A 23,092-nucleotide genomic window follows, 5' to 3' on the forward strand; every position below is an offset into this window, starting at 1 on the left:
GAGGCCCTGGGGGGGTTTCGCCTTCCTCTGCAGCATGGAGCATGGGTCACTTGCAGGAAGATTCTCTGCATCTTGAAGTCTTTAAACCATGATTTGAGGACTTAAATGGCTCAGACACAGGTTTGATAAGGAGTGGGTTGGTGAGATTCTGTGGCCTGCGTTGTGCAGGAGGTCAGACTAGATGATCATGAATGGTCCCTTCTGACCTTAAAGTCTATGATTCTATATAAGTTTTATCTTCCTCTTATTCATAACATCCCAAGTAGTCATAAAACAATGCTTGCTGCAGCTTTTTGAAAAAATCTTGTTTGCAAAATGGTTACCTTGAATTGATTTGACTTCATGAAGCATGAAGAGATTGTTCTAAAGTGTTGCTCATTGAGATTGCAGATGCATGGCCTGTCTGTCTGTTTTCTGGAAGTCGGGGGGGAATTAGAGGCTTAACTTCTGTTCTGAGATGAGATATTAAGCAAAGAAGCTTGTACACTTAATAGAAATGAGAAACTGCCTGATGTGAACTCTGCAGTGCACAATTCAAAAAACAATTGCCAAAATTGATATCAATTCAATAGATGGGTTACACTTACATGGTCTACTCAGGAAGACTCATAGTAAGAATGTGTTGTGAGACCTCACCAACCATTGGGGGTTGAATTTAATATAGATAAAGGAACCCTTATGTTCTCTCCAGATGGAAAATTGTAAAAATTCCTGTCAAACCCTCCTAATCAAGGAAATATATGAAAGGCAGCATAACATGGGCAACGGAGGTGGAGTAGGGAGTTAGGAAGTCCTGAATTCTAATCCTGGTCTGGCAGACTTCCTGTGCAGTCATTTTGCCTGTTTCCTTATCACAAAGGTTGGAATAATAGTTACCTGTTTCAAAGGTGGGCTGAGCTAATGATGCTGTTTCTTCATCTGCTATAGTTCTTAAAATCAGATCCTTTGTCTGTCCAAACAGCAAAAACTTTCTTACAGACTCTCCTCATTTTCAGCTTTGATTACTCTAACCTCTGCTTTCCTGGCACACTCATCACTCACTCCTAGGCCATTAAAAACTGCTTAGATCAGTGATACTCAACTGAAGCTTTGGATCCACAAGTGGTTCTTTAATGTCTCCTGCAGCTCTTTGCATGATGTGAAAACACCATGTGATTTAATTATTAACCAATCAGAATGCTGTTATGAGTTGTAGAATTCTTGTTCATTCGTGTGTGTGTGTGTGTGTGTGTGTAATGTAATGTTATGTAGGCTGTCCATTAGCTGCCATTAATGCGTGCGATTAATGCACAACACAATTAACACGTTAATTTTTTTAACACGCATTAATGGCAGTGGGGTAGCATCAGCTGCTCCGGAGAACTTCCATCAGGTCAGGCACAGTAATGCAAGCTGCCACTGGGGGCAGGTGGAAAGAGAAGAGGCTACAAACAGATGTGTTACTCGTGAGGGCTCCAGCGGAGAAGTGGTTGGTGTTCTTTTAGTAAAAACAGGATGGCCAGAGGCTCATCCAAGCTGTGGCCCCCCCACTCCTTGCAGCCTCGCTCCAGCTGCCCTCCTCATGCATCTCTGGACTGGGGCTGACCAATGCCCCACCTCCGGCTGCCTGCATCTGGGCCTGAGCCCGCGTCCCCCAAGCACTCTACTGCCTGCACCAGGGTCTCTCCCCACAGCCTTGTGCCACCCACAGCTGGGGCTGGAGCTAACTCCCCCCACAAGCCCCGTGCTGCCTGGGGCTGACCCACACCTAGCTATATATGTGTGTATATATAGAGAGAGTAAATGAAACAACAAATTCACACTACTGTGGCTCTTTTGGGTAATGTTGATTGATAATTTGGCTCCTGAATCACTGAGGTCTGTGTATCGCTGGCCTCAATCAACCTCTTAGCTTGCTGACATGACCACTTCAACCATTCTCTGAATGACTCCACTGCTTTTCTGTCTCAATCTCATAGAATTCAATCTTCATCACCACCTTCCAGACCCTTCGTAACTCTGACTGTCCTTACTTACTTGCCCTCATCTTTTACTACATCCACCCATTCCATGATGTATGATCTTATTCCAGAAACCTCTCTGTATCTTCTTCCATGTTGCTGTCTTGAATGCAATACGCATCATGGAATAGCTGTAAGGCTGCTATCCTTTCTGCAAATCCCTCCTCAGAACTCACCTGTGTTATGCCTTCAGGAAATCAGCCAGCTAATGGTAACTATATCAAGAGATGGCTGGGAATAGTTGATACTTCTATAAAAACGGCTTCAATTGATCTAAAACCATCAAGCTGTGGGAGTACTGCATCTAGTTTAAGTAACTGTAATCTTATTGCTCACCTCATCTACTCTCCATCATGCCACCTCTGCCAAACCCCTTCTCTCTTATTGTTCATTATCCTCGCATGCCATGTCTAATGCTGAATCAGACTGCAAGATCTTTGAGGCAGAAATGCTCTTCTTGTCTTTGTCGGATACTAGCAAAGGGGCCTGGTCCTGATTGGAGCTTTTAGGTGTTACTGAAACACAAGTAGTGAAAAATAATTAAGCTTTTGAAAATGTAAAGTATTTTATGTAAATAGAGTAACTTGTCTAGTTTTGAAGTCAGTTGTGCTGAAGTATGAGGTTCTTAAAAACTGGTTTTCTCCATTAGGTTTGACATTATTAGAATTAACGAATAACAACTTTATTTTAAATATTACCATACATGTTAACAGTATTTGAAACACAGTTTTGGCAGATAGTTTTGCTGAACTAAAATATTTTTTCTATGCTTTTTTAGCCTTTTCTTCCAGCCTCACAAAGTAGAGTGGAATACGATTCAGAGGAGAGTCAGGGAAGTGATGATGAGGATGAGGATTTTACATCAGATTTACACCTTCAGGAGCACTCTAATCCAAATTCGTACAGGTATGAATCACTTAGATTCTCATACTTTTTCTGATACCATTGATAGTGCATTTCTGGGAACTTACTGCAGAAGTGCGAGCGATAATATGGCAGCCATTCAAGAAATGCATATATTTTCTAGGAATGCATTAACTTCTTTCTTTGTTATAAATAACTCATGAGTATGATACTTTAATGTCTTTTTATTATGTGTAATAGTTGTTTTGGCATACAAGGTATCCTTAAGGTTTTAAATATATTCATGGTTTATTAACTGTTTATAATATTTTGGTTAATAAAAGCTTAAAAATATTCCTACAGTAGAGAAGCTAAAGTTTTATTTTTAAGTGACACTTTCTTAAAGTTGTAAGAGGTCAATCAATGACTAATGAGTATTTTCTTGTTATTAGTTGGTCACTGATGCGATTGGCTATGGTTCAGCTGGTGCTTCATAGGTTGAAGAATTTCTACCCCTTGGCTGGGCATGATCTGTCAGGTAATGGTGTAGTAATAATCTGACAATGAATTCAAGAAACTAATTGCATAATAGAAACAAATCAGCCTTTTAGCTGCTTCTGCATTCAGCAGAGTGTTGTACATAACTTGTTCAGTAGTTTTGGATTTATTTATCCTGACGCTGTTACTATAGTAACATTGGTACACTTTAAATACTGAGAGTTTTTCCATGAAGTATTAGTACCTATATATTTTGGCTCCAATTTCTATCAGTTTTGTTTACCTCTTAATCATTTATATACAGCCATTGACAACTTTCTTAATTGTTTTTCACTGCCTATAGACTCATAGACTTTAAGGTTAGAAGGGACCATTATGATCATCTAGTCTGACCTCCTGCACAATGCAGGCCACAGAATCTCACCCACCCATTCCTGTATCAAACCCCTAACTTATGACTGAGTTATTGAAGTCCTCAAATCGTGGTTTGAAGACCTCAAGGTGCAGAGAATCCTCCAGCAAAGGACCCGTGCCCCATGCTGCAGGGGAAGGCAAAAAACCTCCAGGGCCTCTGCCAATCTGCCCTGGAGGAAAATTCCTTGCCGACCCCAAATATGGTGATCAGTTAAACCCTGAGCATGTGGGCAAGACTCACCAGCCAGCACCCAGGAAAGAATTCTCTGTAGTAACTCAGATCCCACCCCATCTAACATCCCATCACAAGCTATTGGGCATATTTACCTGCTAATAATCAAAGTTGAATTAATTGCCAAAATTAGACTATCCCATCATACCATCCCCCCATAAACTTATCAAGCTTAGTCTTGAAGCCAGATATGTCTTTTGCCCCCACTACTCCCCTTGGAAGGCTTCACTCCTCTAATGGTTAGAAACCTTCGTCTGATTTCAAGTCGAAACTTCCTAGTGTCCAGTTTATATTCATCTGTTCTTATGTCCACATTGGTACTGAGCTTAAATAATTCCTCTCCCTCCCTGATATTTATCCCTTTGATATATTTATAAAGAGCAATCATATCTCCCCTCAGCCGCCTTTTGGTTAGGCTAAACAAGCCAAGGTCTTTGAGTCTTCTTTCATAAGACAGGTTTTCTTTTCCTCGGATCATCCTAGTAGCCCGTCTCTGAACCTGTTCCAGTTTGAATTCATCCCTCTTAAACATGGGTGACTAGAACTGTACACAGTATTCCAGATGAGGTCTCACCAGTGCCTTGTATAATGGTACTAACACCTCCTTATCGTTACTGGAAATACCTAACCTGATGCCTCCCAGACCACATTAACTTTTTTAATGGACGTATCACATTGGCGGCTCATAGTCATCCTGTGATCAACCAATACTCCGAGGTCCTTCTCTGTTACTTGAAACTGATGTGTCCCTAATTTATAACCAAAATTCTTGTTGTTAATCCCTAAATGCATGACCTTGCAATTTTCACTATTAAATTTTATCTTCCCTGATTGAACTAACCTCGTTATCTCTAGCTTGCTTGCCTATACATACTTGCCCCTGGAAATTTCCACTACATTCATCTGATGAAGTGGGTATTCACCCATGAAAGCTCATGCTCCAAAACGTCTGTTAGTCTATAAGGTGCCACGGGATTCTTTGGTGCTTTTACAGATCCAGACTAACACGCCTACCCCTCTGATACTTGACATCCTATTACTATTATTCAAGTCAGTGGCGTAGCCAGATTCTAACAGCAGGGGGAGCAAGCAAACATAAAAAAGGCACCCCCCTTGGCTCCTCCTCCGGCCACGCCCCCCGGCTCCTCCAGCCACGCCGCTGTACCTCCTTCCCCCCTTGGCTGGCTCCTACGGCCACACTGCGGCCATGCTGCATCCCCTCAGCCACGCTGCACCCCCCCATGTCTGTACGGGAGGCTGGCAGAGGACGGAGGTGTGAGGTGAAGGGGAGGGAAAGGCAGGGGTATGGGGTACATGGGAGGGTATGAAGTTTGGGGAGGGGTTACTGGGAGTGGGAGTGGGCTGGGGTCCCCAGGGCTCTCTGTGCAGTGGAGGCTGGAGCTGCCCCTGGGACCGGGAAAGCCTGGGAGGGGCTTGCCACGTGCAGCACCAGCCCAGGTGCAGCGCTGGCCCTACCCCTTGTGGGGTGGGGGAAGAAGGCAGCAAGCCCCGCCAGGTGCGGTCCAAGCGAGCTGCAGCCCGGCTCGCCCTCTGAGCCCGGGAGGCGCTGCCCTGCCCAGGGCTGCTGGCAGAGCCTGCCTGTGGGTGGGTCGCACTGACAGGCCACAGCAGGAGGGAGGAAGCGCTCTCCCCTCCTCTGGGGAGTTTTATTCCGGTGAGCTGCGGGCGGCACCAAGGCTCCTGCTGGGAGTGACTGGCCGCGGGTCTGCCTGGTGTGGCTGCCATGAGCAGCGCAGAGCCATGGCATCCACTCCTCCAGCATGCATGGGCTCTGCCGCTGCCTCCGCTTTGCGGCTGCGCTGGCGGGGCTCTCCTGCCAGCAGCTCCTCCGGCCGTGCTACTGGCAGTGCCAACCAGCAGGCACTGCTTCCGCACCTGCCACCCTGAGGGGAAGCAGCTGCTTCCACTGAACCCCGCTAGCTATGCTACTGATTCCAGTTTACAAGGTCATCTAGATCTTCCTGTATGATATCCCAGTCCTTCTCTGTGTTAGCAATACCTCCCAGCTTTGTATCATCTGTAAACTTGATTAGCACATTCCCACTTTTTGCGCCAAGGTCAGTAATAAAAAGATTAAATAAGATTGGTCCCCAAACCGATCCCTGAGGAACTCCACTAGTAACCTCCTTCCAGTCTGACAGTTCACCTTTCAGTATGACCCATTGTAGTCTCCCCTTTAACTAGTTCCTTATCCACCTTTCAATTTTCATATTGATCACGATTTTTTCCAATGTAGTAATAATTCCCCATGTGGAACCATATCAAATGCCTTACTGAAATTGAGGTAAATTAGATCCACTGTATTTCCTTTGTCTAAAAAATCTGTTACCTTCTCAAGGAGATCAAGTTGGTTTGGCACGATCTACCTTTTGTAAAATCGCATTATATTTTGTCCTAATTACCATTGACCTCAATGTCCTTAACTACTTTTTCCTTCAAAAATTTTTCCAAGACTTTTTGCATACTACAGATGTCAAACTAACAGGCCTATAGTTACTCTGATCACTTTTGTTTTTCCTTTCTTAAAAATAGGAACTATGTTTGCAATTCTCCAGTTGTACGGTACAACCCCTGAGTTTACTGATTCATTAAAAATTCTTGCTAATGGGCTTGCAATTTCATGTGCCAGTTCCTTTAATATTCTTGGATGAAGATCATCTGGGCCCCCTGATTTAGTCCCATTAAGCTGTTCAAGTTTGGCTTCCACCTCGGATGTGGTAATATCTACCTCCATATCCTCATTCCCAGTTGTCATCCTACCATTATACCTAAGCTCCTCATTAAAGACTGAGGCAAAGTATTTGTTTAGATATTGGACCATGCCTAGGATTATCCTTAACCTCCACTCCATCCTCTGTGTTTAGTGGTCCCACTTCTTCTTTCTTTGTTTTCTTATTTATATGGCTGTAGAACCTTTTAGTATTAGTTTTAATTCCCTTTGCAAGATCCAGCTCTACATGGCTTTTGGCCTTTCTCACTTTATCCCTACATGTTCTAACCTCAATAAGGTAGCTTTCCTTGCTAATCTCTCCTATCTTCCACTCTTTGTAGGCTTTCTGCTTTTTCTTAATTACCTCTCTGAGATGCTTGCTCATCCAGCTTGGTCTACAACTCCTGCCTATGAATTTTTCCCCCTTTCTTGGGATGCAGGCTTCTGATAGTTTCTGCAACTTTGACTTAAGTTAGTAAATGAACCATGTGCTTTCCTTTTGTAGCTCAAAGTACATCTTTGGTTAAAATACATACTGTGGCCTAGATGCTATGGCCCTCCTCCCATATCTAGCTCTTCTGCCAGCAAAAAGCAATACAGGTCTCTACACCCAGACCACTTGTTCATAAATGATTTTTTTTTTAAAGTGTGCATGTGCATAATAAACATACGTATGTTAGATTAAAGTATTTGAAACACTTGACAGTGAAGTGATTCTCATCAAGATTCTATCAGAAATAAAATAGTTTATTTTGTTTGGTTTGTCCTTGTAGAGCTTCCAGTTAGTTCCCCGCTGTGCCATGCCATTCTGAAGACATTTCAGCGCTGGGAGCAAGTTCTTCTCCGACGACTTGAGATACATGGTGGCCCACCTCAGAATTTAATTTCTGCTCATGCTTCTGAGGATGCATTATCGGCAGGTCCTGCGCTCCTTCGTCATAAAGCTTTGCTTGAACCTACAAACACTCCTTTCAAGTGAGCATGTGACTTCTAAAAAAAAACGTGTTTAATGTATATCTTCTGAACATTTAATTAGTTGTCCTTGGTAAGGCAAGTGAAGGGCCATAGTTTCAGAAATGCATGCTTGCATATGCAAGTACCACAGATTTAGTGCAGATGTCCAGGTAGAGGCATACCTGGCATGTGTGCATGTGCCATACCTGATTTGCTCTCAGTTATAACTGTATGCTCAAATGCGTGCAAGTTAGCATGCAAATGTAGACTTCTGAAACTTTTGGCCCTAAGCAATGAAGATATTCAGATGTGGAGAAAGCAATCATATTTTTAAACTTCTCAAGGCCCAATGCCAAAATTCAGTTTACTGTTTGGGGGGCGGATGGACCTATGTTTAGCCAAAATCAGAGTAAGGAACCTTATTCATCTCAGTAGCTGACCTTTTTATTTAAAAAAAACAAAAAAAAAAAACATGACAGGTCTTTGATCTACCTTCTGAGTTATCATTGTGGAGGAGACCGGGGCATGGTCTAGAAGAACATTATTGTAAAAAGTTCCCTTCTCTCCTAGTTATAACAAAAGAAACAGTAACCTTCTTCTCTGCATTGACTATGGGCTCATAATATTGCATCTTACAACTGAAAACATTGTGGTATCAGCAAGTGATTTGTAACTCCATTTTTAAAATTGGATATCAACACCACACACATATTTAACCATATGTTCCTTTTCTCCCAATGGCATCTGCATAAGCTCCACAGCTAGCAGTTAAGTGCACTTCTTTTCCATTATAAACTGGTAATTCCTAACAACTGTAATCTTAGTTGTCGTCTTGACTTCATTTGAAAAAAAATATTTTGAATGATATACTGTACACACATCTCTAGTCCCCCCTCCCCCCCCGGCCCCCACCGTTGAGTATCCAGTAGATGGCTGTGCTCTTGACTCCATTATGGTTTTGAACCTAGCCACCTTTCCAAAGATTTCTACAGTTGTTGGGGTACTTACAGCATATTCATCTGAGATTCACTACTATTCTGTTTCTTTAAAACCTGTTTAACTCAAAATCTTGACGCACTATTGGGAGAAAAGGGCTTCATGAAAGATACAACAAGTCCTCCCTTTCAAGTGAGAGGTGAGCTCAGGTTTGTCTGTTTTGATGTTACTTTTGCACTTTAGTTTGTCAGTCTTCTAGATGATCCTCAAGTACAAACAGGGAAACCAATTTATGATACCCTTGATGTTCTTAAGGTTAAATAGTAATTTTTTTAAAAAATTGGAGAGGCTAAAATTTGGAGGGTATTTTATTGTTTTTTTTCTTCATCGTTTACCTTAAACAGTTTAGTTTCTTGGGGGGAAATCCATTATTCTAAGCCTCCACTGAGATAAGGAATAATTCCTATGCTTCATTATCCCCATACAGCTACGTTTTCACTTTCAGTATTTGTTGGTATTATCTATGTTTATCTGCTCATAGCATATTGGTCAATAACTTAAATTTCCTCCCCCATCAGGGCAAGGAACTCAGCAAAGCATTAAGGAAACTTCAAAATGTAAGCTGTTAATTTGAAGTTGGAGTCTAACTGTGGCTAGATGTTTTCAGAGGTCTCAGAAAAGTATATTGTATATCGTAATATACTGTGCCATTTATACTGTAATCTTGAGCGTTCTGTTAATTAAATATATAATTATTGTACTTTGCTAATTGACACAGGAAGTGATATCTGTGGCTGACTCAACTCTGGATTTCCACATTTTCGATTTGTAACAACCTGAACATTTCCTTTACAGCATTTTATTTGGTATGAGTTGTACGCTAATAATATTTTGAATCTCTTGTGATTACCACATAAACACACACTTATTAACTTTTATCTATAGATCTAACAGCCATGTTGCACTGTCTGTGAAGAGGCTTTGGCAGTACTTAGTTAAACAAGAGGAAGTCCAGGAAACCTTCATCAGAAATATATTTACAAAGAAAAGATGCCTAAATGAGGTCTGTATAGTACACAAAGGTGTATAAAACTATGTTAATTAAGAGCCTGGATTTAAGGTAAAACATATGTAAGCTGGCTTACTTGTTTTCTAGAGCACAAATTTGTGGACAACAGGTTTGGTGTTTGGGGGCTGTCCCTAGATACTAAATTTCGTGGGTTGAAAAATTTTGCTGCATTTTGGATGTTACCTTGGTTTAAGTCCCACAGCTCCACTCAAAACAAAAAGTAAATGGCTACCTTTGAATAGTATGAAAAGCCTTGCATTGCTCGAAATTTTGGCCTCGGATGGTAATAAGAGTTACCTCAAAAGGCTGACAGTTTGTAAAATAAATAAAAATAAAAAATCATACACCCACAAGATTCGAATTTGCAACCTAGTCAGTCATAACTTTCAAAATTGAGTCTGTCCCTACCAGTTTAGCTTGTGCATCCCACAATTGCCCACTGAATCCTACCTCCTTGCCTTATAGTTCTGGAAAAACATCAAAATAAATTCAGCACCCATTTACAGTGCCAGTGGTAGTACTTGAATAAGGTTCTCTATCCATACCCTGACTTTCTAGGCCACATGCTCTTAAAACACACTTTATTCACCCACGAAAGCTCATGATCCAAAACGTCTGTTATTCTATAAGGTGCCACAGGATTCTCTGCTGCTTTTAAAAAGTTGTAGCTCTTTCTCCTTTTTTCCTTGGGTGCTCCATCGTTGCTCCTTGCTCATAGTTATTTACTGTACTGTTTTATTGGTGATAGCACTCACAATCTGCTGTCTAGCCCCTAGCCCATAAACTTATAATTTATCCCCTGCTATGAAACTCCATAAGGGAACCCTGCCAAAAGTAAATGGTAAATGACCGTAGGGTCATTTGAGATTTTAATTGAACATGGCAACACTCTAACAGAGAGAACTCACATGTAATCAATAGCTTAAACTATGTGTGCCAAGCACCAGTCATTAGAACTCAGAACAGCACAGTACTATAGGAAATGTTTGTATTGGTTTATAAAGAGCTGCCCCCTGAATTAATGTTATTTGAAAACCATCAGTACTTTAAGCAGAAGACAGGGTATTAATCTTTTTTTAAAAAGTTACCATTGTTACACTTCTCAGTAATTCAGTGCAGTTTTTTTAATGTGCTGCTTTTGTTCCTCTTCCACATGTTTTTTTTCTTTTCCTGTTACTCTTTCTATTATCTTTCCCCATTTTCCTTTTAATTCTCTTTCTGGGAACTTAAAAACAGCAGAGTTTTAAAAACTAATCCAATGTTGCTCAAAGGTGGTTTTGTTTTTCTAGGTTACCTCCACTTAATCCTCAGGTTTTATATTCTGCTTCTGCTTGATTATGACTCCATTTGGGCTGAATCTCTGGGGTGTATACTTCATATCAGTTATTGAATGACGCAATGGTGCCAGAAATGACTAGTGTCAGAGAGATACTGCTGTCTCAGAGAATCAGACAGGAGGATTTGATTAGAGCAATGGAACACCATAGGACAATCAAGATAGTTGTCAGGTGAACAGGAATTCTAGTTTACATGAATTTGCACTAAATGTGGAGTGATTGCGTTCCTCAGTATTCCATAAAAGATAACGTTTAAGTAACACACGTGTGTTTATGTGAGAGAGTAGTCATTTATGTACAGGATGTTGGCACTATTTGAGTATTCTTACTGCTATAAAATAGTTTTGAGGCAGCATGGTAGATCCAGACTTTGACTGCAAACTTGTTTCTTCCTGGTGAGCTGAAAGTCTGTTGTAATATTTTGAGTTATCCACTATGACTAATACATGGTGCAGTGTTGTCACATTCCTGAGGAAGCCCTAACCTGTTCGCCTCAGCTGTGAGGAGAATAATGGCAGTTTAAGAACAGAGGGAGATGGAGGAGGGACAGACATCTAATTCCTGACAAAAATTCTTAATTTAATTAATGCAGCTCTGCTGATATGCTGCACCTGCTGTGTGCCTTAAGTGCTGGTGAAGCAATACCACTAGTTTAGAATTGCTAGTTGTGTCCTTACTTTAAAATGATTTTACTTTGACTACTCTGGGATTTCCTGCTGTCATTGCTAGTAAATTCAACATCAATGTGTCATATTGGTAAATTCTAAGTTTTACACAGAAAATTGACTGCTAAGGTAGATGAAACACTGTAACACACTACAGAATATAACAAGTCATTTTTGCATCAAATGTGTAGTTTAGGAAGAAAATTTGAGAATTAGACTGTAAATGCTGAACAAAATATTTTTATGTAAGTATCTGTGCAATTCAGTGTGGAGTGTCTTAATTTTGTTGTGCGTTGGAAAGATGGACATGGGAGTAAGGATTTCATCAGTACCTGGCATGTTACATCTCATCTTTACTCTTTGTCATGTGATTGTTCTTTCGTGGTGAAGTCATTAGAGGACCACAGTGAAACCATCAAAAATACTATGATGGAGGAGCCCTTCTTCAATAAGGTACACAATGATAATTTTCACATGAAATTAGACGTATTCTTTCACTAGGAAATACCTACTGGCTACAACCATTAAACTGATATTCACCTTTTGTTAACCTGTTTACAACTGTGCACAGTGTGGCGAGCTTAACTGTGCAAGAAGTCCAGTGGTTACCTCAGTAATATTGTATAGGATGTAGTTCTGCAAATGAAGACTGATTCTAAAATAAATTCTTTGTGTCGTTATAGCTGCATTGAAACTTGAGCAAATTATTAATCCATATACTAATTCTGTCATGTATTCTAACTCAATACTAATTCTGTGCTAATATTTTGCACTTGGATGACACTTAAAATTGTTTGTAAGCACTTCAGAAACAGGTGACTGAAGAGACATGTGAGAGAGGTAAGTATTGAATTAGTATATTGTCCCAAAAGAGCAGAATATGCTATTTTGTGCCTTAGTCCCTCATGAAACAGTAACTTAGCACAAATTTTGCACCTAAGCACTTTAACACTTCACAATGTGGATTTGTGGATTGACATTTATGAATTTTTTGATGGTTGATACAGATAAGAATTCCATTTAACTGATGCTTAATTCCAGATTATTAGCAATAAAACTTTGTCTCCCGCCATTAAAAAGGCCTGTTTTAGTCATTTTTATATATTTTCACAGGTGAGCAGCATTTCACTAAAAGCTACCCAACCTCACACAATTCAATAATTTGCTTCTGATAACATAGCGTGCCTAAGATTCAGAAATCGAGATAGAAGACTGGGTCACTTCAAGACATTGAAGTGCACTGTTTCACCCTTAAAAGCAGTATTTCATGTTCCCTAGGATTACTCCTTCCTTACCAGGATTAAAGGACTTTCGGTGGAATCTCTGCCTCTTGTGTAGCATTGAGCTCCTGCTGTGGCAGCATCTTTCTTAAATTAAAATTGGGTGACTGTATTTACAGGATATATTGTCACTCAACCAGAAATTTTGGACTTCATTCAAAAAGATTTGTGGCCTTAAAAATATATGGATCTATGGAAAGTGTGCTATTTATCACCCAAATGAATCAGTGGAATGCATCCTGGTAACACCATGAAGTACACTTTCTGCCAAAATGTTACTTAACTTCTGCATGGACCAGCAAATGAGGTTTAGATTCTCATCTCTAGTGCACTACAGTAGTGCTGTGTTTTACCACTAGGCCGCTGAACCAACCCTTTCATCATGCCTTTAAATTCATGATTGGGAGCATATCAAGAATAAACCTTTTCATGTGAATTTTTTTCTAATTAAGATAACTCTGTTTTGTATATTTTAGTAAGAGTTGAAGAGTAGACTTTTTTTTTTCCCCATACCTTCAAGGCTTTTTTAGCTTTCTTTAAAAGGTGACCTCTGCAAAATGACAAAACTCAAGGTGGCATCTTTTGTCTTCCAAACATGTACTGTACCAGATATTTAAAATATAACTACAGGTGTAGCATAAGCAATGCAAGTGTCTTCTTAGTAAACAGTAGGAAAGGAAAATGCAGACTGTTTTTACTGCAGCGCATATGAAAATCCTAAACTTAGTATCTGGTTAACTGTGTCACACTTACAGTAACAGTGGAGGTAGAGGAGAAGCAAATATAAGCACAGACTCTGGGAAGAAAACAGCTAATTAAAACCATAAAATACCAGTACTTTCTTGAAAGCTTAGGATTAATGAAAGTCAAAGGAGAAGGGAAGCTTCTACATACACTGATCCAAGGAGTTGGATACCACATGGTACTAGCAACCACATTACTGCATTTGTTTAACAGGGACTAGTACAATGGAGTCCCAATGCTGAATGAGGCCTGTAAGCCTTTGAGACTAGTAAAGACTTCAGATTCGATAAACTGAGAGAGAGAACCCAGAAAATAGCAGTTCTGGAACCTTGCACTTGTTATATTTTTGGAGCACTTACTCAATTTAAGTTTGAAATACAGGTCCTAATTTCTGTGTCCTCACTGATGCTTTGTAGCACTTCATGATCTCATTATAGTGGTAATGGTTTTGTTCCCATGGGAATTTCTCAATTTTATCAGTGCCGTCACAGGGTCCTCTTTGGAATCTTGCAGTGCCCTGACAAATAGCTGAAATACTTTGTAAAGTGATTTCTGCTTTAGAATTGAATGCAGAACAGTCAAGAGTCAAATACTACCTTAGATAGCAAAGATTTAGCTTTGGAATGAAGTTTTTTCTATCAGCTGCTTCAATTTGTGTATTTTTGCAATGTGAAAAAGTACAAGACAGCCCAGTGGATTTGTATAGTTGAATGGACGGCAGGTGGGCAAAATAAGACAGAAATTTCAAATTATTCCTCTGCACTAGATCTTGCACGTGCAGTCCCTTGGCCAATCTCATCTACTTCAGTGCTGAAATAGGAAGAATTAAGTTGCATCAAATATTCACAAGGCCCTTATGGATCTCTTGTGATCCTTCCTTCGTGAAAAATTAAATGTAAACATAATGAAGTGCCTGATGGCTTTATATCAGCATCCTCGTGTACATGTGCAGTCCATATCCTTCATTATTTCAAGGAAGATAATGGGTACAAAAGTGTGATTGAGATGAGAACTTGTAGAATCCCCCAAAATGGCGATCTTGATACAATAAAAAGAAGCCAAACCTATTAATACTTTGAACATTTTAGTTTTCCCAGTAGACTCAATTAAGGATCCTACTTAGCATATACCATATTATGTTTGCTAGTGAGACCTTTATGTAATAATCATATATGGTCTAGTATTTGGCCTTTATGCTTGCAATATGAATTAAAAGTTGAACACAGGCTTGTACTTACAGAAATATGGGTTTTATTTCCTAAATACAGATAGAAGCAGATCTGGGATATCCAGGAAGTAAAGCAAGGATTATTCATAAAGAATCTGACATCATTACTGCCTTTGCAGTCAATAAAGTGAGTATAATGAAAAGGTAACTTTGTATTTTAAAATAGAGTGGATATATTTCATTACATAATATTTCAGACTATTCTTATAGATAGTATTCTTACTGTGTAAGAATATCACACTTGCCAGCAGTCCGAATATGGCTTGCACTGTCACCATGTTCCTTCCTCTGCCCTTCTCCCCTGTCACTAGAGATTAAACTTGCAGCAGCTCCCTTCCTTGCTGCACTCAGTGCTCCCACTCCTAGTTCTTTGTGTCTTACTGAACAGAACATAAGAACTGCCATACTGGGTCAGACCAGTGGTCCATCTAGCCCAGTATTCTGTCTTCCGACCATAGCTGGTGCCAGATGCTTCTGAGGGAATTCACAGAACAGGGCAATTTGGTGTCGCTAGCCTCTTTGCCAGAAGCTGGGAATGGGCGATGGGATGGATCACTTCATGATTACCTGTTCTTTATATTCCATCTGAAGCACCTGGGATTGGCCACTTACACAGCACCCTCTAGCAATGAGTTCCACTTTCTCCACACTATCCAGGCTGTTGTAGACCAGGGGTGGACGAACTACGGCCGTGGGGCCGCATCCAGCGCTTTAGATGGTTTTAATGTGGTCCTAGAGCTCCTGCCGGGGAGCCGGGTCTGGGGTTCTGCACAGCTCTCGGAAGCAGCAGCATGTCCCCCCTCTGGTTTCTATGTGTAGGGGCAGCCAGGGGGCTCTGCACGCTGCCCACACCCCAAGCGCCGCCTCCACATCTCCCATTGGTCGGCAAACAAGACCAATGAGAGCTGCAGGGGTGGTAACTGCAGACAGGGCAGCATGCAGAGCTGCCTGGCCATGCCTCTGCAAAGCGGGGACATGCTACTGCTTCCGGGAGCCGCTTGAGGTAAGCGCTGCCCGGAGCCTGCACCCCATATCCCCCCAGCACCCCATCCCTCTGCCCCAGCCCTGACCACCCTTCTGCCCTCTGAACTCCTCAGTCCCACCCTCCTGCACCCAGAGCCTGCCCCCCAGCTCTGAGCCCCCTCCCACACCCTAAACTCCTCATTTCTGGGTTTTACAGGGAGGCAAGTGGGAGGAGCGGATGTGCCATCTCTGCTCACAGCAGAGGTGGGGGGAAGGAAAATGGAGCTGCCCTGAGCTGTAGAGCTCTTTCTGCTCCTCCTGCTTTCCCAGTAAGAATAGGCTGCGACCTGCTCCGTTTCTGAGGGGAAACGGGGAGACCTCTGCTGCTTCCTGAGCAGCTCTGGCTGTTGCTTCCCAGGAGGCATGAAGGGACAGCTAATGCTCGGTGATGGGTAAAATGGAATGTCCTCATGGGCTGGATCTGGGCCACAGGCTGCCAACTGAAGAACAGAGCACTACTGTATAGAGAGAAGGGGGTGGGAGGAAGAGAGAACGTGAGAGCACTTTTGTGTTTTACTCAGATACATCTGCAAGGCATGCAGCTATAAATGTTGTTGTATAAGAACTTAAACAGTAACCTGTTTAGCCTTCCCACAAGGAGACAGGTAAGAAGGAACTCAAGCTTCCTGGGAGGAAGGGGCTTATAAATGTGTAATTTTGCCTGGCAAGCATAAGGGGACCAACTTTTGAAGAGATTTCGGCTCCATCACTGCAACTTTTTGTACACAGTTGTAGACCCAATAGAATGTAGACACTTGTATGATATGCACACACAAATGTGTGCACCTGCACATTGGCTAGCTAGATGTTTGTCTTCTGTTTGTCTACAAATGATTGTACCAGCGAAAGGGCAACAGTCAAATTAAAGATCCATTCTGGGAAACTGTTTTTAAATTCATTCTTTTGTAACTGTTTTTTCAGGCAAACAGAAACTGCATTGCAATAGCTTCCAGCCATGACATTCAAGAACTAGATGTTTCTGGGATTCTAGCTACACAAATCTACACCTGGGTTGATGATGACACAGAAGTGGAGGCTAAAGGGTATATTTATTCCATTTTTATTTGATTAGCCCTTGCAATTCGGTTATGGTTATACTAACTAATCCATAGTAATTTAATGCTTTATTTAAAAAATCTGTCTAATCAGCACTCTGGTAACTAATGTTGCATTTATAGGTCTGATGACTTCTTGGTTATACATGCTCGTGATGACCTGGCAAATGTTCAGGGTACTACACCTTATACACACAGCAATCCTGGCACCCCGATCAACATGCCTTGGCTTGGTAGTACACAGACTGGGAGAGGTGCATCTGTGGTAAGTCACTTGTCAGAGAATAACATTTTAATATCTCTAGTGCTTTAAGGTTTGTGTGCCTTTCATTGTTACTGGATTACGCTTGCACAGAGTGAAGGAGGAGCAGAAAATGCTCTACATTTCAGGGCAGCACAGAATGCATACTGCTACACCTCCCTCATCCACTTCCTCCGAATGCTCATAGGTTAATGATGCTGTACTGATTTCAGATGTACTAACTAGGCAAAAAATTGTCTAGGTCACGTATAGTTAAATGGCTTAACTCTGCAAATGATGAAAGAAGCATATATTCAGAGTGAAACAGGAGACCTGAACAAAAACTCTACATCCAGGTTCAAATAAAAGTCTGCAGCTTAAATTTCTCTCTCATGAGCTGAATCTCAACACTGAACCTGAACATTCTAAAATATGGATAAATTTGGATATGGATCAAGATTTTTAACACCTACATTCAGGAGTGTTTTGATCCAAGGTTTTAAGGTAGCCTGTTAATGTCTGTATCTGGAGTTCAGAGTAGATCTTGTGGTTTTGATTTAAGCCCTCTTTATTCCAGGCTGACCTTAGTTTAAAACAAGCAAGATACTTTACTAACTCATACCGTACTTGAACGTATTTTGTGCGTGTGTGATATTCTACAGCGATCCCTTCAGTCTATATAGGAGTGGTATCACTAAGCTTTAAAAATAGTTCTGTCTAGCCCATCTCACTTTGCAGGATGGCAGGCTGTGAGGGTTGGGTGCATGAATTAAACTTGGGGGTGGAGGGGAATAGAGATTCTAGGATTTATGGGGAAAATGCATAGGCCAACTGAAAAATTACCAGATAACACATGTATTTACAACTATGTATCAAATTTGGTATAAACTGACAATGTTTTATCTTGTAAATTGCCAGGCAGCCTAATTCTCTATCAATAATCATAGTTATCTACTTTTTAGTAAATTCTGCAACGTTATGCAGTCTCTACAGAAAGTTTAGTTTAATAACCTCTTTCAGGCTTACAAGAATGATGAGACATGGAGTCTTTCACCTCCAAGCTCACTGGTTGAGATCTGTCCCATAGGTAGTAACAAACAAATGTGACTTCCATTTGATGCCAGTGCACGTAGTTAAAACATTCAGATATCCACCATCACGCAGGGTAGCAATTATGTCTTACTAATAGTTTAATGCTGAACTCCAACAAACATTCATTTCCACTATATGACACAGTCCTGTGCACCAGGAGTTTGTGTGTTCAGAGAGGTAATCTTGGGTATCTTTTTTCAGGACACCTTTTTAAAATACAAAACTCTGGCAATTTGATATTTGGTCCATTCCAAATGCCAAAAAGTGCTCTTGCAGAAGTATTTTATGAACCCCAGAGAAGACAGCAGAGAGGTGTGTACTCCATCAGAGGCAGGGAAATAATGTGAATGTTTCCTTCATTTTCATGGCAGAATGTATAGCAAGGGACTCCCGGGAGTCCGCAAGATCTCCCATCAGCACATCACTTGACAGAGAGGCAAAGGACTGAAATGGCATAGTAGCATATTTAGGAGAACAAGTCAATGGGCTTATGCTTATGCTTCTAAATCCATCACGTCTTTTTGAAAATCTCCCTTTTTTTAATCTGAGCTAACTATATTATTTGTTCTTCAGCGGAGGGCCACAAATTACACTATCCAATTCTTTTTCACCCTGTAATTATAAAATGACTAAGTAGAAACTAAAGCATTAGTGTTGGGAGAAACTTCAGCTTCCATTCACTTTCACACGCATTTTTAAAAGTGGTATTGCCTTTGTTTTCAGTGGGAATTTAAAAAGGAAACCAGTCATTTCCCATAACTAATTTAATCTAATAGGTTTTTAATTAGTTGTGTAGTTTAACTGTTTTTGATTATCTTTTATATTGAACAGCTGATCAAGAAGGCTATTAATAATGTCAGAAGAATGGCTTCCCATCCAACTCTACCTTATTGTAAGTTCATTGTTTTAACAGATATTATTGTTTTTACAGTACTTTCCTAACTCTCCTTGTTTCCCAATATGTATTACTAATTTATAACAGCAAAAGTATATTAAAGATTTTAGAAAACACACACATTGTGTGAACCTTCTATATAATGAAACCATCGCTCTTTTTAAAAAGATGGGGGAGGGCGGGCCTTCAAAAACTATTTTACTTGGTCCAAATTGGGAATTTATTCCTCTTTCACCTACAATATGCAGTAAAACAAAAAAACAGCAGACAGACTGGGGCCCTAGTCTGTTTAGGACCTCTAGTCGTTGCTATAATACTCCTAAAAGACCATAGGAAACTTTAACTTTACCTTATTTGTCAGATTCTTTTTTCCCGTAGATGAAGCTTGGATTTTCTATTCAAATAGTAGAACATATGTGGAAAGAGTTATTCAGATATATTATTCTATTACAGACTTGACGGGTGCTCAAGATGGTAGCGTGAGAATGTTTGAATGGGGCCATTCACAACAAATCGCATGTTTCCGCTCTGGTGGCAACTCAAGGATAACACGAATAAGATTCAATCACCAAGGAAATAAGGTATTATACAGAAATCCTCTCTACTCACTTCCTGGTTTTTTTGCAAAGCAGTATAAACAGCTTTTCTTTGTTGGTTCACTATGTCAATAAATAACACTGTATTCAAACATAATGCATTAAAATACTGAACTCCTTGGAGAGCATGACTCTCAAAAGCCTTGCTTTTCTGCTATTTACTTTTCAAACATCTTTTTAAAGGGGGAAGGGAGGGCCAGACAGCACATCTGCTTGAAGTATGAACCAGAATAAATACCCTGGAACCCCTTCGTAATTGCAGAATTAGAACACTTTGAGAACAGCGTCTCCTTTTAAAAAATTAAATTTGCAAAGCTAAACATAAATTATACATACCAAGGTATATCAGGATACAGGTACACAGGACTTGAGTATATCTGATCATTTGTTTTAAAAAGCTGTAGTATAAACACCATTGTTCCAGCACTGTTCTGAGGACTGCTGCTTCAGTAAGACTTTTTAAGTCAAAGAAAACTTCTAAGAGACAGTTACATCTACACTGCCCTGCATTTTCAGACTACTGAGGTGTGAATAGCAGCATACACCAAAATGCTGCACTGTAACTCTCCCATTTGGATTCTGCAGGCACAAACTAAGATACCCAGTTTGCATTAACATAGTATCTTCAAGAAGATTACGTTAATGCAAACTAGGAATCTTTTACTTTCTACCTACAGAGTCCAGATGGGGGAGTTACAGTGCAGCATGTTGGTGTGCACTGCTATTGACAGCCCCAAACCGCAGGGCAGTGTAGACAAGCCTTTATATCTATTAACAGAAGTCATCAATTTTAAAAATATCCTTTCTGTTTTAGCTGCTGCTGCTCCTTTTCTGTAACAACAACAACAGACAATAGAAATAGCATGTGCCTTGAAATGCTGTAATCCAAGTTAGTTGGTGTGTTGCGTCAAGGGAGTGTTGGATTTGGGTTTGGTTCTGGTGCAATTGCTTTCCAGAGTTAGACCAGGCACGCAATACAAGTGTTTCTGGGAAGATAAAGTTTCTGTTTATTATCTACTGGACTGAAGTGGTGGCAATATAATTTCTCTATCTTAAATATGCCTAGCAAAATACATGTATTACATTGTGTATTAAAAATATACATACACATTTTCTCTCTTCAGTTCGGGATTGTTGATGCTGATGGATATATATGTTTATATCAAACAAACTGGAAGTGTTGCCCACTTACTGGAAGCACACCCAAACCATATCTGGTAAGCTAAAATGTAAACTTGCAGTGCATACATTTGCTTTGTACTAGGTGGTCTCCTGGCAGCACCAGAAAAGTTAAGAATCCACTAGGATTTTTTTCAGCTAACCTTGTCTTGTTTCTATTTGGTTGAAATTTAGCAGACAGATTCTCAGTTCATAACCATATTTCTTAATTTGAAGAGAGAATGCAAAATAAGATCTAAATTATTTGGTTATCTTTGGTTGCAAAGCAAATACCACTGGAAGTGCCCAACACTTGTGTTAAAAATTTAAGACTATTGGTAGACTAAGTATAGAGTTAGTCTGAACTATGAATTCCTCCACTTTTAGTTGATTGAAGAACAACCTTTAATGTACTTTTTATCCTTTAAATAAGCTTTTATGCTAGCACGAAAGCTAGCTTTGTTACATGACTACTTTCCTAACTGTGTACTGTCATTTTCCAGACGTGGCAGTGTCATAACAAAACAGCCAATGATTTTGTTTTCATCAGTTCCTCCTCTTTGATAGCCACAGCTGGACAGGCTACTGATAACAGGTAAGAACTTGATTCAAGATCATAGTTGAGGCTAAGGATTCATGAATAATACTGTTTTTAATGTTTCTTGCTGTTATGTAGTTTGGGATTTGGGCAGTAAGATTGTCACCTACCAACTTGTGATATGGTCGCATCAAATAAAACAGAAGCCCTTTCATCCCTCTTTACAAATGTTTTAGTAAGTGTTACCATTTTTATAGATTTGAGAGATTTGTCCAGGCTTGGACTAGCTCGAAACTTAAGCTTAACTTTTTTTAAACATGACCCTGATAGAGAAAACAAACCCAGTATGTAGAAGACTCCAACAACAAGAGAAATTAATTTAATGTGAATCCTGTGCAAGAACAAAGATGAGTGGGTTGACTGTACAATATTCATGTGCTCATGTTATATGTATATCTGTAATTCAGCAGTTCTCAACCAGTGGCCCATGGTCTGCATGGGGCCAAATTAGCACACAGCTACAACGGGGTCTGGTCTGCCTAGTGTGGTGGAGTTGAGGCTGCCAGCCAGCCCTGCATGGCTGGGGTCTGAGGTCAAGACTGTCAGCCGCCCCCGCAGGGGCAGGGGCAGGCAGCGGCCCCCACACAGATCTGGGGTCAGGAGTGCTGCTGCTGCCCTGCCTCCCGGCCCCCTGCAGCCCAGGTAACACATTGTGGGCCACATAACCACTGCTATAATTTAATAAAAATCTTAACTGGTGGTTAATTAGTCACATTTTTTTAGGATAAGAATAAACCTTTGGAAGGATGGTAACGGAGTTCTTTATAATAGAACACAGTAAACAAATGCAAGTAATGTTGAATGAGTGAGTAATTTTGGGTTTGTCAATCTGAACTTTCATGTTAATTCTACTAATGTATTTGAGCATAAAAGTGTGTTGTGTGAAATGTTCAGATATTGGCTGCACTATTTCAAATATGTAAAGTACCTACCTTTTTCTCTTCAAACTGCATTAGTAGTTAAGTCAGTTAAATTAAAAAGGTCAACATATCTTTTTCTTTTTACAGAAATATATGTTTGTGGGATACCTTAGTTACACCTGCAAATAGTTTAGTGCATGGTAAGTAAAAACACAACAACAAATGTTGTACTTCAAGTTAATATAGTTTTAAATTTATAAATAATTCTGGAGTTTTCTTTTAAGATTTTTAAATTACTGTTTTTACTTAATTTTGATGGTCCATAGCCATAACTATTACCTATATCTTCATTAGTTGCAAAATATGTTTATAAACAGTCTTTCATCATAGTGTCTTTCTCCATAGTATCTAAATTATGAATGGTGATTTAAAAAATATTTATGTACTGGGGCAGGTCCTCAGCTGTTACAAATTACCATAGCTTCAATTATCATTGAAGTCATAGGACCTATTTCAGTTTATACCACCTAAGGATTTGCCTCTCTGTGTGGCAAGGTATCTTAGTGACTTGACAGTAGAAGGTATCAGTACACAATTCCCTTGCTTTGTTTTTATTCTAAGATGGATTCGGCAACTCCCTACT

General features: G+C 40.2%; 1 protein-coding gene across 3 annotated transcripts in view; it reads left to right on the top strand.

Moving 5' to 3' along the window:
* Nucleotides 1-23,092, top strand: part of DMXL1 (Dmx like 1) — a 145,359-nt gene that overhangs the window by 112,500 nt on the left and 9,767 nt on the right. For all 3 annotated transcript variants that reach the window (XM_032799667.2, XM_032799668.2, XM_032799669.2), the window contains 13 exons: nucleotides 2,779-2,906; nucleotides 3,296-3,381; nucleotides 7,492-7,693; nucleotides 9,554-9,671; nucleotides 12,070-12,132; nucleotides 14,972-15,058; nucleotides 16,876-16,997; nucleotides 17,133-17,274; nucleotides 19,174-19,234; nucleotides 19,691-19,818; nucleotides 20,958-21,050; nucleotides 21,495-21,586; nucleotides 22,597-22,649. In XM_032799667.2, coding sequence (XP_032655558.1) covers nucleotides 2,779-2,906; nucleotides 3,296-3,381; nucleotides 7,492-7,693; nucleotides 9,554-9,671; nucleotides 12,070-12,132; nucleotides 14,972-15,058; nucleotides 16,876-16,997; nucleotides 17,133-17,274; nucleotides 19,174-19,234; nucleotides 19,691-19,818; nucleotides 20,958-21,050; nucleotides 21,495-21,586; nucleotides 22,597-22,649 — 1,375 coding nt within the window. The remainder of the gene's footprint in view (nucleotides 1-2,778; nucleotides 2,907-3,295; nucleotides 3,382-7,491; nucleotides 7,694-9,553; nucleotides 9,672-12,069; nucleotides 12,133-14,971; nucleotides 15,059-16,875; nucleotides 16,998-17,132; nucleotides 17,275-19,173; nucleotides 19,235-19,690; nucleotides 19,819-20,957; nucleotides 21,051-21,494; nucleotides 21,587-22,596; nucleotides 22,650-23,092) is intronic.

Source organism: Chelonoidis abingdonii, chromosome 6 (genome assembly GCF_003597395.2).
Source record: "Chelonoidis abingdonii isolate Lonesome George chromosome 6, CheloAbing_2.0, whole genome shotgun sequence".
Classification (NCBI taxonomy): domain Eukaryota; kingdom Metazoa; phylum Chordata; order Testudines; family Testudinidae; genus Chelonoidis; species Chelonoidis abingdonii.